General features: G+C 46.2%; 1 protein-coding gene across 1 annotated transcript in view; it reads left to right on the plus strand.

Moving 5' to 3' along the window:
* The first annotated feature begins 6554 nt into the window (after window positions 1–6554).
* The window catches only part of IMPA2 (inositol monophosphatase 2), a 46476-nt gene continuing 38401 nt past the window's right edge, over window positions 6555–14629 (plus strand). The window contains exon 1 of the mRNA XM_040432088.1: window positions 6555–6738. Within this exon, the coding sequence (XP_040288022.1) occupies window positions 6625–6738 (114 nt within the window). The 5' untranslated portion in view covers window positions 6555–6624. The remainder of the gene's footprint in view (window positions 6739–14629) is intronic.

Below are 14629 nucleotides of genomic sequence, written 5' to 3' on the forward strand. Positions count from 1 at the left end.
TTGCAAAATTTGTCCACCTCTCTATACACACTGGGCCAGTAAAACCGTTGTATTATCCGGTCCTGTGTTTTCTGCATTCCCAGATGACCCCCGAGAACATGTTGGTGGGCTAACTCTAACACGAGTTTGCGATAAGCCTGGGTTACCACCAACTGTTCAATATGTTCACCCCGCAGCTGGTTTACCCGATACAGCATATTGTGATGAACCACAAAACAGGGAAACATCGACTTGGCCCCAGGTTGTTGTGGTTCACCAACAATTATTGAGAAAACGTCAGGGAAGTCACGGCACTCTCAATCTTGAATCAAATCTTAGTGTTTATTCACACCGAAAAATACAGCAACGTTTCGACACACAGGTCTTTCTCAAGCTACATATGTAGCTTGAGAAAGACCTGTGTGTCGAAATGTTGCTGTATTTTTCAGTGTGAATAAACACTAAGATTTGATTCAAGATTGAGAGTGCTGTGACTTCCCTGAAGTTTTCTCTACATTTGAGAGGTCTCTGAGGCCGGGACTAACGCCATGAGCACCGCCGCCATATCACGGACTATTTGTTCCAGTAAGTAGTGCTGTCCTATTCAATTTTCTATGTGCACCATCAATTATTACCACATTCTCCCAGGTTCGGGATAGGATTGGGTCCCGGTGTTGCTGGTTAGCCTCCACAAGAGCCTTCATTATGGCCTCCATTTTGTCGAGGGTCATGTGTTAAAATTTAGTGGGTTTAATTAAAGACATACAACTGTGCCCGGAGCAAAAATGAAAAACAACAATACTTCGTTGATCACGCCTGCCTCACTGCGCTAGCCCGCATCCTCCACCAATTCTGGGGTTTCGCTCTGGTAGATAGGGTAAGTTGACGCAGTACAGAGGCAAAAGACAAGTTCTTAACGCCAAACTTCAGTGTTTATTCACACTTGAGGCAAATGAACAAAATGCGTAACTTTGTAGTCTTGGTGTTTACTTCACACACAATGGAAAATATATCTTGGTGTTACCTCACACAAATTGGAAAGTTCATATAAGACAAGTCACCTTGATGTCAGTTCTGCCTCCAGCAGTCCACGACAGGCTTTAGGGGGCCTGTTTCCTCGGCCCATGGGTCTCGGTCCTCCAACCTGGCACCAAGCCTCAGATCCCAACACAGAGATGATGCTGCTGAGCCCAGCTGCCAATTTAAGGACAGCCAGGTGCTGTCAAAAACCCGGATCGGCAATTAAAATCCGGTCTTTGACCCCACCTGGCTGCAAATCAGCCCAGCAGCACACGCTGGGACGAAAATACCTGTTTTCCCAGACCATTCCCCTCACTGTGTCACAAAATATATAAACAATAAAAAATAAACATATCAGGTAACACCGCGTCCAAAAATGTCTGAACTATTAACGTTTATTAAAAAAACTTCTGTGCGGTGAACGCGGAAACAGTAAAAAATTGAAATACACACGATTCGCTGTTTTTTAGTCACCCCCACTAGGAAAATTGAATACCAGTGATCAAAAACTTGTATGTACCACAAAAATGGTACCAATAAAAACTACAGTTCGTCCCGCAAAAAACAAGCTCTGTGGACGGAAATATAAAAAAGTTATGGCTGTGCAAAGAAAATTTAGATTTTTTTCAAAGTTTTATTTTTTTTTTAAGTAGTAAAAAAAACTATACAAGTTTGGTATTGCCATAATCCTATTGAGCTGCAGAATAAGTACGTCATGTCATTTTAGTGCACAGTGAACGCCGCCGCACAAATAATGTTTTTCCCATTTTCCAATAACAGCCATAGTAAATTAAATGGTGCCCTTAAAAAAATACTACTTATCCTGCAAAAATAAGCCCTCATATGGCTATACGAACAGAAAATTAAAAAAGTTATATCTATTGGAAGGTGGGTAGAAAAAAATTAAAATGCAAAACCAAAAATGGGTCTGGTACTTAAAGGGGTTCTATAGTTTGTTTTAACGGATGATCTATCCTCTGGATAGATCATCAGCATCTGATCGACGGGGGTCCGACACCCGAGACCCCCGCCGATCAGCTGTTTGAGAAGGCAGCGGCGCTCCAGCAGCGCCGCGGCCTTCTCACTGTTGACCGCAGGCCCAGGGACGTCACGACTAGTATCACTGGCCTGGGCGCGGCTAAGCTCCATTCAAGTGAACAAGGCTTAGCCGCGCCCACGCTAGTTGATACTAGTCGTGACGTCCCTGGGCCTGCGGTAAACAGTGAGAAGGCCGCGGCGCTCATGGAGCACCGCTGCCTTCTCAAACAGCTGATCGGCGGGGGTCCCGGGTCTCGGACCCCCGTCGATCAGATGCTGATGATCTATCCAGAGGATAGATCATCAGTTAAAAACAACTGTAGAACCCCTTTAAGAGGTTAATACTCACTTAAGTGATCAAATTTATAGTATGTATGACTAGTAGCAATGATGCCTCCATGTTTTTGAAAATAGAAGGGAACAACACAACTACAAAGTCAAACCTGGCAAACAAACACATACCTTTAAAAACAAGAGGTTGGAAGGTCAGGCTACTTTCACACTAGCGTTTTAGTTTTCTGGTATTGAGATCCGTCATAGGGGCTCAATACCGGAAAAAAACGCTTCAGTTTTGTCCCCATTCATTGTCAGAACTGAACTGAACAGAATGCTCCAAAATGCACTCCGCTCCGTTTAGTTGCATTCTCAACACCGGAGAGCAAACCGCAACATGTTGTATTTTGCTTTCCGTCCTGGGATGCGGAGCAAGACGGATCAGTCATGGCCCCCAATGCAAGTCAATGGGGATGGATCCGTTTTCTCTGCCACAATAGAAAACGGATCCGTCCTCCATTGACTTTCAATGGAGTTCATGACGGATCCATCTTGGCTATGTTAAAGATAATACAACCGAATACGTTCATAATGGATGCAGATGGTTGTATTATCAGTAACGGAAGCGTTTTTGCTGAACCCTGCTGGATCCAGTAAAAACGCTAGTGTGAAAGTAGCCTAAAAGGAGTCTCCATGCTTGAACCTGCTACCCAACATATGGATTACCTGAAAGAGATTAATATGCAGACCTTCTAGCCCCAGTTAACAGACACCCAATTAATTGCTCAAGTCTCCAGAATCTCCAAAAGTCATTCACAAAAAACAATTGCATGTGAATTTATCAATCAGGTCATATTAGTGAACCAAAAGTTGTAGCATGGGCATGATATTATGAAGACACTCGATAAATTCCCCAGCTGAAGAGGAGATTGAGGATCTCCAGAATCTGGGAATGACCTGGTTTGCAGCACACAAAACATGTCTCAATAGGCCTCTCTTGAAGCTAGTTACTGAACCATGTGAATGGGACAAAAGTACTGACCCTAAAGATGTGGTCAATGAGGATGAGTAAACAGTATTACATAAAAGAATGACCTTTTCCCAGAAGCTTTGGATGACCTGGAAAGACCACCAAATATGGTTCCCACAGCCTGACTGCACCTCCAGCACATAGGATCAACAGAAGGGAACATCTTATTCAACAGGACTGGCTGCCAATGCCAGTGAGACAAAATTTTAAAATCATTATTTTGGCGATAGCTAGAAATCGATGACTTATGAACAAGCTGGAAGATCCTGGACCACTCGTCCCCCGATAAGGTCATACCTATGTCTCCCTCTCGCCTGTCAATATGGCACAGCACATAATCCTTGTAAGAACTATCTCTCGAAAGGTTGTATATCAAAGAAACCATGTGCACAGACTGTACCTCTGTGGTGCAAAGTGAGGGCTCTTTTCAAAGAGTACACAAAAGATTTTTAATAGTTCAGAGAAATGCCAGTCCCTTGGACTTAAAAGGGTTCTCCTGGCATTTTGAAAAAAAAAGTATCTTTAGCTCTGTGGAAGGAAATTTTTTCATAAGTACTTATCTGTCCCTTGCTCCGCTGGTGTCCCTGCTGCAAACTCTTCTGTGCAGGTCCCAACCAGATGCGTGCACTTCTTTTCCTGTTCAGCTGCATACTAGTTAGGCCTCATGCACACGACCGTTGTTGTGTTCCGTTCCGCAAAATGGGGTTCCGTTGTTCCGTGATCCGTTTCCGTTTTTGTTTCCGTGTCTTCCTTTATTTTTGGAGGATTACCAGACATAAAGGAAAGTAAAAAAAAATCTAAGACAGGTTTGCCATGCAAATGATAGGAAAAAAACTGACACGCTGACGCGGATGACAATCTTGTGTGCCTCCGTGTTTTTTAGCGGTCCCATTGACTTGAATGGGTCCGCGAACCGTTTTCCGCGAAAATAATAGGACAGGTTATATTTTTTTGACGGACTGGAACCACGGATCACGGACGCGGATGACAAAAGGTGCATTAGCCGAGTTTTCAATGGACCCATTGAAAGTCAATGGGTCCTCAGAAAATCACGAAAAACGGCACAACGGACACGGAATAAACCAACGGTCGTGTGCATGAGGCCTAAGGGTCCATTCACACGTCCGTAGTGTATTGCGGATCAGGCAAATTGCGGATCCACAATACACCCGGCCGGCACCCCCATAGAACTCCCTATTCTTGTCCGCAAGACAAGAATAGGACATGTTCTATTTTTTTCCGGAGCTGCGGACCGTAAGTTACGCTGGCGCGATCTGGAAATGCGGATGCGAACAGCACACTGTGTGCTGTCCGCATCCATTCCTGCCCCATAGAGAATGAATGGGTCCGCACCCGTTCCGCAAATTGCGGAACGGATGCGGACATGTTCACGGATGTGTGAATGGAAAGAAGGCAGGCCATCTTCTGATCCAAGACTTTTGGTGGACCATTTAAAGCTCAGCATAGATGCTAGGAGACAACATATATTTCTGGGAATATATTAGTGCCAGATCCGGCATTAAAAATACCGCAACGCCGGATCCGTCCTTCCGGTCTGCTCATGCACAAGCCGGTAAAAATGTGAGGAAAATATATAAAGGATCCGTTTCTCCGGATGACATCCGCAGAGACGGATGCGTTCTTGCAATGCATTTGTAAGACGGATCCGTCTACAATAGCTGTCCGCTTGCATACAGATTGCAGGATCCGGCAGGCAGTTCCGGCGACAGAACTGCTTGCCGGATCACTCTGCCGCAAGTGGGAAAGTAGTCTTAGAGGAGCTGCAGTAGAGTAGAGTCAGAGGCATGCATGGATTTAAAATCTTCAATGGCCCAGGAAACATCAGCGGAAAAAATGGATCCTGAAGTAAGCGTTCAAACTTCCAGGCGAATTCTGTATGGGAAGCACCTGAAAATTTTAGTGTACTCAAAATGGGCATGTGGACAGACCACTGGGTAGATCCCACGTGTGCTGTAGGCGAATAATCTAATAAAAAAAAAAAAAAGATGCAAATATGAAATCTATCCTGCTATAAGAAATATAAATGAGAGATAAAAAACAAATCCCATTCACTTGAATGAGACTGAACTGCGCACACATCATGTGACTAATGAACGTGAGGTCACCGGCCTAGGAAGAGGCCCCAGCACTCACTGCTGATTGGTGGGGGTACTGGGATTCGGGCCCCCATGAATCAGATATCGATGAACTATTCTGGAGATAGGTCATCAATGTGTGAGTCGTCGGTAAAAACTAGATCTTGCAGACTTTACTGTCCAAGTGGCTGAAATCCAAGGGCAGTTCACAGGGGTGCACCTAGTGTTTCTGCTGCCTGAGGTGAAAACTGAAACAGTGCCCCCCCGGGCCCCCCTCCCCAATGCCAATTTCTTAACCTAACCCCTTCCCTTCAGCTCATGACCCTTCGGCTGACCCCTCTTGCCCCTACCTGCTGCTGCCTGAGGCGATCGCCTCACCTGGCCTCATTGGTGGTGCACCCCTGGCTGTTCATCTCCTGCCAGAATGACAGCGGGGAGCTGGCCGCCTGGGCTGGAGATGGAGGATGAGATGCACCTGCCGGCGCCATCTTAGGACTTCCCGCTTGGTCAGAGGACAGCTGCAGTGACCTAAAAACATCCTAATGGTGCCATTTTCAGGGTCAGAAGGAGCCAGTGACCATTTCCCCACAGCGAGTGGTTAGAAATCACTGAGGAGATGAGTGAGGAGCCATCCAGACTAGCTGCTCTCTCTCTCTGTCCTCTCATTTGGAGCATTTTACACCAGCTATGAGCCTCCATACAGATCTGTGCTATCATTTACACCAGTTTCTGCCATGACTGACAGTATATTTGGCAGATCCTATGCAAATACCTGACAAGAAAAAAAAAATTAGATGAAAGACATTCATCCCAGAGCAGCGCAGGAGAAAACCTAGGACAAAGGACAGTTATCCAGAGCAACCAATCAGATCACTGCTTCCACTTTCTAACCTGCACTGTGAAAAGAAAGCTAGCTTTTCATTGGCTGCCTTTCTTTTACCTGTGAGAGCGACCTGCCCTCAGATGACCAGTGGGTGACCTTGTGAGTGCGCAGATAGGGGGCGCTGCTGTAGTGCGGCGCAGGGGGCGGTCCGGGCGCACAGGAGGGGGAGGAGACCAGTTAATAACAGGAGTGGTGAGGGGTAGCGCTGCTGAGGATGAGAGGTGCGGGCATCTAGGAGGGGGAGGAGGCAGCAGACGGGATAACACTGAGGTTCCTGCCATTACCGAGCAGTGTACAGAGGAGACATGAAGCCGTGTGAGGCAGCCTGCAACAAGCAGCACGGAGCGGCCGGAGACACCGGGGACCCCTGGAAGCCGTGCATGGACACCGCTGTGCAGCTGGCGCTCCAGGCCGGCCAGGTGAGCTTTTCATATGGCTGACTACTCCACCGTCCACCCCATCCATTCCGCAGGTTGTCAGGTCTTCGAGTCCCTGACTACGTGAGAACTGCCTTCACCAAAATGTCCTCCAGGTCCAGGAGCTTCTTCATCTCCTTCATGCCTGGTGGTGTAGGTCAGGTAGTCTGAACCTGTGAAGCCACGCCCCATTTACTGACCTTGTGTGTCAGTAACGCCAGAGCCTTTGTTTTTTCTGCAGTTGATCTGCTCCTAATTTGACCCCCTTTTATTATACAAACCCTGGACCCCCTTTTATTATACAAGCCCTGGACCCCCTTTTATTATACAAGCCCTGGACCCCCTTTTATTATACAAGCCCTGGACCCCCTTTTATTATACAAGCCCTGGACCCCCTTGTCACACCCTCAAGATGCCTGAAACAAGGAGCATTTGGAGCCGATCTTGGTCTAATGAGATTTTTGGTCTCTGCCTGTGACTACCTCATCAGAAAGGGTGGCATGAAGTAGGTGGCTGAAAGGGGGGGGGGGGGGGGGGTGACTTGTCAAAAATGTTCCACTCCCTTCAGTGTATGTAAAAATAAGCTTATGTAAGGCGCCTTGGCATCTGAACATGACCTGTATCAAAATAGGGCACGTGTATCAGGCCTCACGTGTCTGCCGCAGCCTGATTCAGAACGGATGATTCCCTGTGCCCCATGAATAGCGCTGGCACAGTGGCGTTGTACATGCACCCCATGCCAGGTAACCAGCCCTGTAATGAGAACTGCAGTAAGATACCTCGGCGACCACCGCTGATCAGATATTGATGGCCTAGCCTCAGAATGAACATCCCCTTTAAGCCGGCTGTTAAGTATACAGAAGGTTTTCATGGCTCAGTGTGAACTGTAGGTTTTATTTTTACATTTGTTTAATGCTTTCATTCTTTACATTTTCTTCCACCACCATTTGCTAGCTGTGGATCACCTATACCCTACATGCTGACGGCCTCCATTTCAGTCAGTTTATACCTTCACAATCTACGATGTGAGAATGGCTTGCCCTAGGTATTTCCACATCAGCTGGGGCAGTCACCAGAAGCCATATAAACGCCATTGCCTAGTACAGGGATGGCCAGCTGTTGCAAAACTACAACTACCAGCATGCCCAGACAGCCTATAACGGGGCATGGTGGGAATTGTAGTTTTAAAGCGAGCCGCAGGTTGGCCAGCCCCGGCCTAGTAATTCCCTCTACATATTATGGAAGAGGTGAGGCATAGGAACATCTCTGTTTGAATCTTGCTTTTTAAGTTTCTCTTCCAACGTGGCCCATGATCGGTGCCGTCCTCCAGGAAGTGAAGGCCACGGGGAGTCCACGACTCGAGCGCAGCGTAGGATGCAGGGCCATTTGCCTTTGAACCTTTGGGGACGTAGCTTTTTGCTCCATTAGTTCAGACCTACATCTATATTCATGTGACTGAGCTTTTATTACTTTGATACAAAGTATCTTCCTGTAGTAGTGTTTTCTATCAGATTCTCAGCATCCTTCCACTTCCTGTCACAAAATAATTTTTCACCACAGAAACCTAATACTGTCTGCATGTTCTCCGCCATTGTCTTCGTCTAAAGAGGTTGTCTCCCTTCAGTAAGTGGCATTTATCATGTAGAGAAAGTTAACACAAGGCACTTACTAATGTATTGTGATTTTCCATATTGCCTCCTTTGCTGGCTGGATTCATTTTTCCATCACATTATACACTGCTCGTTTCCATGGTTATGTCCACCATGCAGTCCATCCTCGGTGGCCGTGCTTGTACACTATAGGAAAAAGCACCAACCTGTGTGCGCCACCAGAGGGGCTGGCTCTTTTTCCTATAGTGTGCAAGTATGACCACCACTGCTGGATTACAGGGTGGTCGTAACCATGGAAGCGAGCGGCGTATAATGTAATGGAAAAATAAATCTAGCCAGCAAAGGAAGCAATATGGGCCATCCCAATACATTAGTAAGTGCCTTTTTATCAACTTTTTCTACATGATAAATGCTATTTGCTGAAGTGAGACAACCCCTTTAAATAACCTCCCCCAGGCCACGTCTCAAGATGGCTGTGCCTGCTCCTGACTTGCATCAGTCCATTTCCATTACATGCTAGGTGCATGTTATTATTATTTTTTGTACTTTTCTATATAAAATGCTGTAGCACGAAGATGTTACATGTAAAATGATAGAGAATCACATTTCTAATTCTGGAGCTACCTCAGAACAGCTGATTGGCAGTGGTGTCCGACCCTCAGTTATCAGATATTTATGGCCGGTACTGAGCATGTATAAAATTGGGCCGATTGGGTGGAAGGAGTCCCTTCCCTCTCTTTAATCACTTAGATGCTGCGATCAGCAGTGAGAGCAAGATGCCAGCTGTATAATACTCCTAGCACATGCAAGTGATGGCACGGGCACAACTCCTGAGCCCGCACCATCACATTGCTGTTATGTTGCCGGACTTTGCAATGATGTCCCGAGAGTTGTTCCCTGTCTTCAGGATGGGTATAACTGCTGATCGGTGGAGGTCTGATCGATTGTGAGAACAGGGAGCCAGTGTTTCCGGTTTTAATGGGGCGGCCATCACGCAGGTTCTCCACCACTCTATAGTCCAAACGCTGGGCTATCTCCAGCTGTCCCATAAAGATGAATGGAGAGGCAGCACGCATGTATGACTGCCGTTCATTTCAAGTAGGGAACACTGGGTCCCTGTTCACATGATCAGTGGTCAGATCCCTACCGATCAGACACTTATCCCCTGTCCAAAGCTGTTGTATTGGGTACATCCCTTTAACCACTTAAGGACCACAGGTTTATACCCCCCTAAAGACCAGGCCCTTTTTTACAAATCGGCACTACACTACTTTCACCGTTTATTGCTCGGTCATGCAACTTACCACCCAAATGAATTTTACCTCCTTTTCTTCTCACTAATAGAGCTTTCATTTGGTGGTATTTCATTGCTGCTGACATTTTTACTTTTTTTGTTATTAATCGAAATTTAACGATTTTTTTGCAAAAAAATGACATTTTTCACTTTCAGTTGTAAAATTTTGCAAAAAAAACGAGATCCATATAGAAATTTTGCTCTAAATTTATAGTTCTACATGTCTTTGATAAAAAAAAAATGTTTGGGTAAAAAAAAAATGGTTTGGGTAAAAGTTATAGCGTTTACAAACTATGGTACAAAAATGTGAATTTCCGCTTTTTGAAGCAGCTCTGACTTTCTGAGCACCTGTCACGTTTCCTGAGGTTCTACAATGGCCAGACAGTACAAACACCCCACAAATGACCCCATTTCGGAAAGTACACACCCTAAGGTATTCGCTGATGGGCATAGTGAGTTCATAGAACTTTTTATTTTTTGTCACAAGTTAGTGGAAAATGATGATTTTTTTTTTTTTTTTTTTTTTTCATACAAAGTCTCATATTCCACTAACTTGTGACAAAAAATAAAAACTTCCATGAACTCACTATGCCCATCAGCGAATACCTTGGGGTCTCTTCTTTCCAAAATGGGGTCACTTGTGGGGTAGTTATACTGCCCTGGCATTCTAGGGGCCCGAATGTGTGGTAAGGAATTTGAAATCAAATTCTGCAAAAAATGACCAGTGAAATCCGAAAGGTGCTCTTTGGAATATGGGCCCCTTTGCCCACCTAGGCTGCAAAAACGTGTCACACATCTGGTATCTCTGTATTCAGGAGAAGTTGGGGAATGTGTTTTGGGGTGTCTTTTTACATATACCCATGCTGGGTGAGATAAATATCTTGGTCAAATGCCAACTTTGTATAAAAAAATGGGAAAAGTTGTCTTTTGCCAAGATATTTCTCTCACCCAGCATGGGTATATGTAAAATGACACCCCAAAACACATTCCCCACCTTCTCCTGAGTACGGGGATACCAGATGTGTGACACGTTTTTGCAGCCTAGGTGGGCAAAGGGGCCCATATTCCAAAGAGCACCTTTCGGATTTCACAGGTCATTTTTTACAGAATTTGATTTCAAACTCCTTACCACACATTTGGGCCCCTAGAATGCCAGGGCAGTATAACTACCCCACAAGTGACCCCATTTTGGAAAGAAGAGACCCCAAGGTATTCGCTGATGGGCATAGTGAGTTCATGGAAGTTTTTATTTTTTGTCACAAGTTAGTGGAATATGAGACTTTGTATGAAAAAAAAAAAAAAAAAAAAAGCAGCATTTTCCACTAACTTGTGACAAAAAATAAAAAATTCTAGGAACTCGCCATGCCCCTCACGGAATACCTTGGGGTGTCTTCTTTCCAAAATGGGGTCACTTGTTGGGTAGTTATACTGCCCTGGCATTTTCCAGGGGCCCTAATGTGTGGTAAGTAGGTAAATGATCTGTGAAATCCTAAAGGTGCTCTTTGGAATGTGGGCCCCTTTGCCCACCTAGGCTGCAAAAAAGTGTCACACATGTGGTATCGCCGTATTCAGGAGAAGTTGGGGAATGTGTTTTGGGGTGTCATTTTACATATACCCATGCTGGGTGAGAGAAATATCTTGGCAAAAGACAACTTTTCCCATTTTTTTATACAAAGTTGGCATTTGACCAAGATATTTCTCTCACCCAGCATGGGTATATGTAAAATGACACCCCAAAACACATTCCCCAACTTCTCCTGAGTACGGCGATACCAGATGTGTGACACTTTTTTGCAGCCTAGATGCGCAAAGGTGCCCAAATTCCTTTTAGGAGGGCATTTTTAGACATTTGGATACCAGACTTCTTCTCACACTTTGGGGCCCCTAGAATGCCAGGGCAGTATAAATACCCCACATGTGACCCTATTTTGGAAAGAAGACACCCCAAGGTATTCAATGAGGGGCATGGCGAGTTCATAGAAAAAAAATTTTTTTGGCACAAGTTAGCGGAAATTGATATTTTTAATTTTTTTCTCACAAAGTCTCCCGTTCCGCTAACTTGGGACAAAAATTTCAATCTTTCATGGACTCAATATGCCCCTCACGGAATACCTGGGGGTGTCTTCTTTCCGAAATGGGGTCACATGTGGGGTATTTATACTGCCCTGGCATTCTAGGGGCCCTAAAGCGTGAGAAGAAGTCTGGAATATAAATGTCTAAAAAATTTTACGCATTTGGTTTCCGTGAGGGGTGTGGTGAGTTCATGTGAGATTTTATTTTTTGACACAAGTTAGTGGAATATGAGACTTTGTAAGAAAAAAAAAAAAATAATTCCGCTAACTTGGGCCAAAAAAATGTCTGAATGGAGCCTTACAGAGGGGTGATCAATGACAGGGGGGTGATCAATGACAGGGGGGTGATCAATGACAGGGGGGGTGATCAATGACAGGGGGGTGATCAGGGAGTCTATATGGGGTGATCACCACAGTCATTGATCATGCCCCTGTAAGGCTTCATTCAGACGTCCGTATGCGTTTTGCGGATCCGATCCATCTATCAGTGGATCCGTAAAAATCATGCGGACGTCTGAATGGAGCTTTACAGGGGGGTAATCAATGACAGGGGGGTAATCAATGACAGGGGGGTGATCAGGGAGTCTATATGGGGTGATCACCACAGTCATTGATCACGCCCCTGTAAGGCTTCATTCAGACGTCCGGATGCGTTTTGCGGATCCGATCCATCTATCAGTGCATCCGTAAAAATCATGCGGACATCTGAATGGAGCTTTACAGGGGGGTAATCAATGACAGGGGGGTGATCAGGGAGTCTATATGGGGTGATCACCACAGTCATTGATCATGCCCCTGTAAGGCTTCATTCAGACGTCCGGATGCGTTTTGCGGATCCGATCCATCTATCAGCGGATCCGTAAAAATCATGCGGACGTCTGAATGGAGCTTTACAGGGGGGTAATCAATGACAGGGGGGTGATCAGGGAGTCTATATGGGGTGATCACCACAGTCATTGATCACGCGCCTGTAAGGCTTCATTCAGACGTCCGGATGCGTTTTGCGGATCCGATCCATCTATCAGTGGATCCGTAAAAATCATGCGGACGTCTGAATGGAGCTTTACAGGGGGGTAATCAATGACAGGGGGGTAATCAATGACAGGGGGGTGATCAGGGAGTCTATATGGGGTGATCACCACAGTCATTGATCACGCCCCTGTAAGGCTTCATTCAGACGTCCGGATGCGTTTTGCGGATCCGATCCATCTATCAGTGCATCCGTAAAAATCATGCGGACATCTGAATGGAGCTTTACAGGGGGGTAATCAATGACAGGGGGGTGATCACCACAGTCATTGATCATGCCCCTGTAAGGCTTCATTCAGACGTCCAGATGCGTTTTGCGGATCCGATCCATCTATCAGTGCATCCGTAAAAATCATGCGGACATCTGAATGGAGCTTTACAGGGGGGTAATCAATGACAAGGGGGTGATCAGGGAGTCTATATGGGGTGATCACCACAGTCATTGATCATGCCCCTGTAAGGCTTCATTCAGACGTCCGGATGCGTTTTGCGGATCGGATCCATCTATCAGTGCATCCGTAAAAATCATGCGGACATCTGAATGGAGCTTTACAGGGGGGTGATCAGGGAGTCTATATGGGGTGATCACCACAGTCATTGATCATGCCCCTGTAAGGCTTCATTCAGACGTCCGGATGCGTTTTGCGGATCGGATCCATCTATCAGTGCATCCGTAAAAATCATGCGGACGTCTGAATGGAGCTTTACAGGGGGGTAATCAATGACAGGGGTGTAATCAATGACAGGGGGGTGATCAGGGAGTCTATATGGGGTGATCACCACAGTCATTGATCACGCCCCTGTAAGGCTTCATTCAGACGTCCGGATGCGTTTTGCGGATCGGATCCATCTATCAGTGGATCCGTAAAAATCATGCGGACGTCTGAATGGAGCTTTACAGGGGGTTGATCAATGACAGGGGGGTAATCAATGACAGGGGGGTGATCAGGGAGTCTATATGGGGTGATCAGGGGCTAATAAGGGGTTAATAAGTGACGGGGGGGGGGTGTAGTGTAGTGTAGTGGTGCTTGGTGCTACTTTACTGAGCTACCTGTGTCCTCTGGTGGTCGATCCAAACAAAGGGGACCACCAGAGGACCAGGTAGCAGGTATATTAGACGCTGTTATCAAAACAGCGTCTAATATACCTGTTAGGGGTTAAAAAAAACACATCTCCAGCCTGCCAGCGAACGATCGCCGCTGGCAGGCTGGAGATCAACTCTCTTACCTTCCGTTCCTGTGAGCGCGCGCGCCTGTGTGCGCGCGTTCACAGGAAATCCCGGCTCACGCGAGATGACGCCTATTGGCGTTAGTGTGACCTGGGAGCGCCGCAGAAATGACGCCTTTCGGCGTTAGCGTGACGGTAAGTGGTTAATGAGCCAGTCCATGTTTAAGGTCTTCATACACGGACCAATGTTTTATGGAAATATCTGGAATGAAGCAAACGTTCCTGGTCATCAGAGGAGATGAAGGCTTCCTTTTTCCTGCATCTCAGCTGTATGAGGACAGGCGACCGCTACAGGACCATTGGGTATATCTGTCCCTCTATGCAGTGTACTTGAAAGGGCCCTTTTATGTTGGCTGACAAGTGGAACGGTTATTGGGGGCAAACATTCATGCAAAAACCTCTGCCCATTAAGTGTCCTGTGGAAAGGGGCTGCTGGTCACTGGACGGTCGAGCGTTGGGTGGTCACATCTTTATGTAGTCCTGTGTAAACGGGGATCTGCCACCCACAAGATGTGTATGGGGACTAGTGACTGCAGTAGCCGCAGGTCGTCCCCATACAGAGGGGATGATTGCTGCATGTAACGCTGCTCTACTGCAATGGTGTGCCCGATCAATGCCCATGTATGAGCCCCGTCCATTAGAGAAAGTTTCCATGTTTAGAT

This window comes from Bufo bufo, chromosome 5 (genome assembly GCF_905171765.1).
Source record: "Bufo bufo chromosome 5, aBufBuf1.1, whole genome shotgun sequence".
Classification (NCBI taxonomy): Eukaryota; Metazoa; Chordata; class Amphibia; order Anura; family Bufonidae; genus Bufo; species Bufo bufo.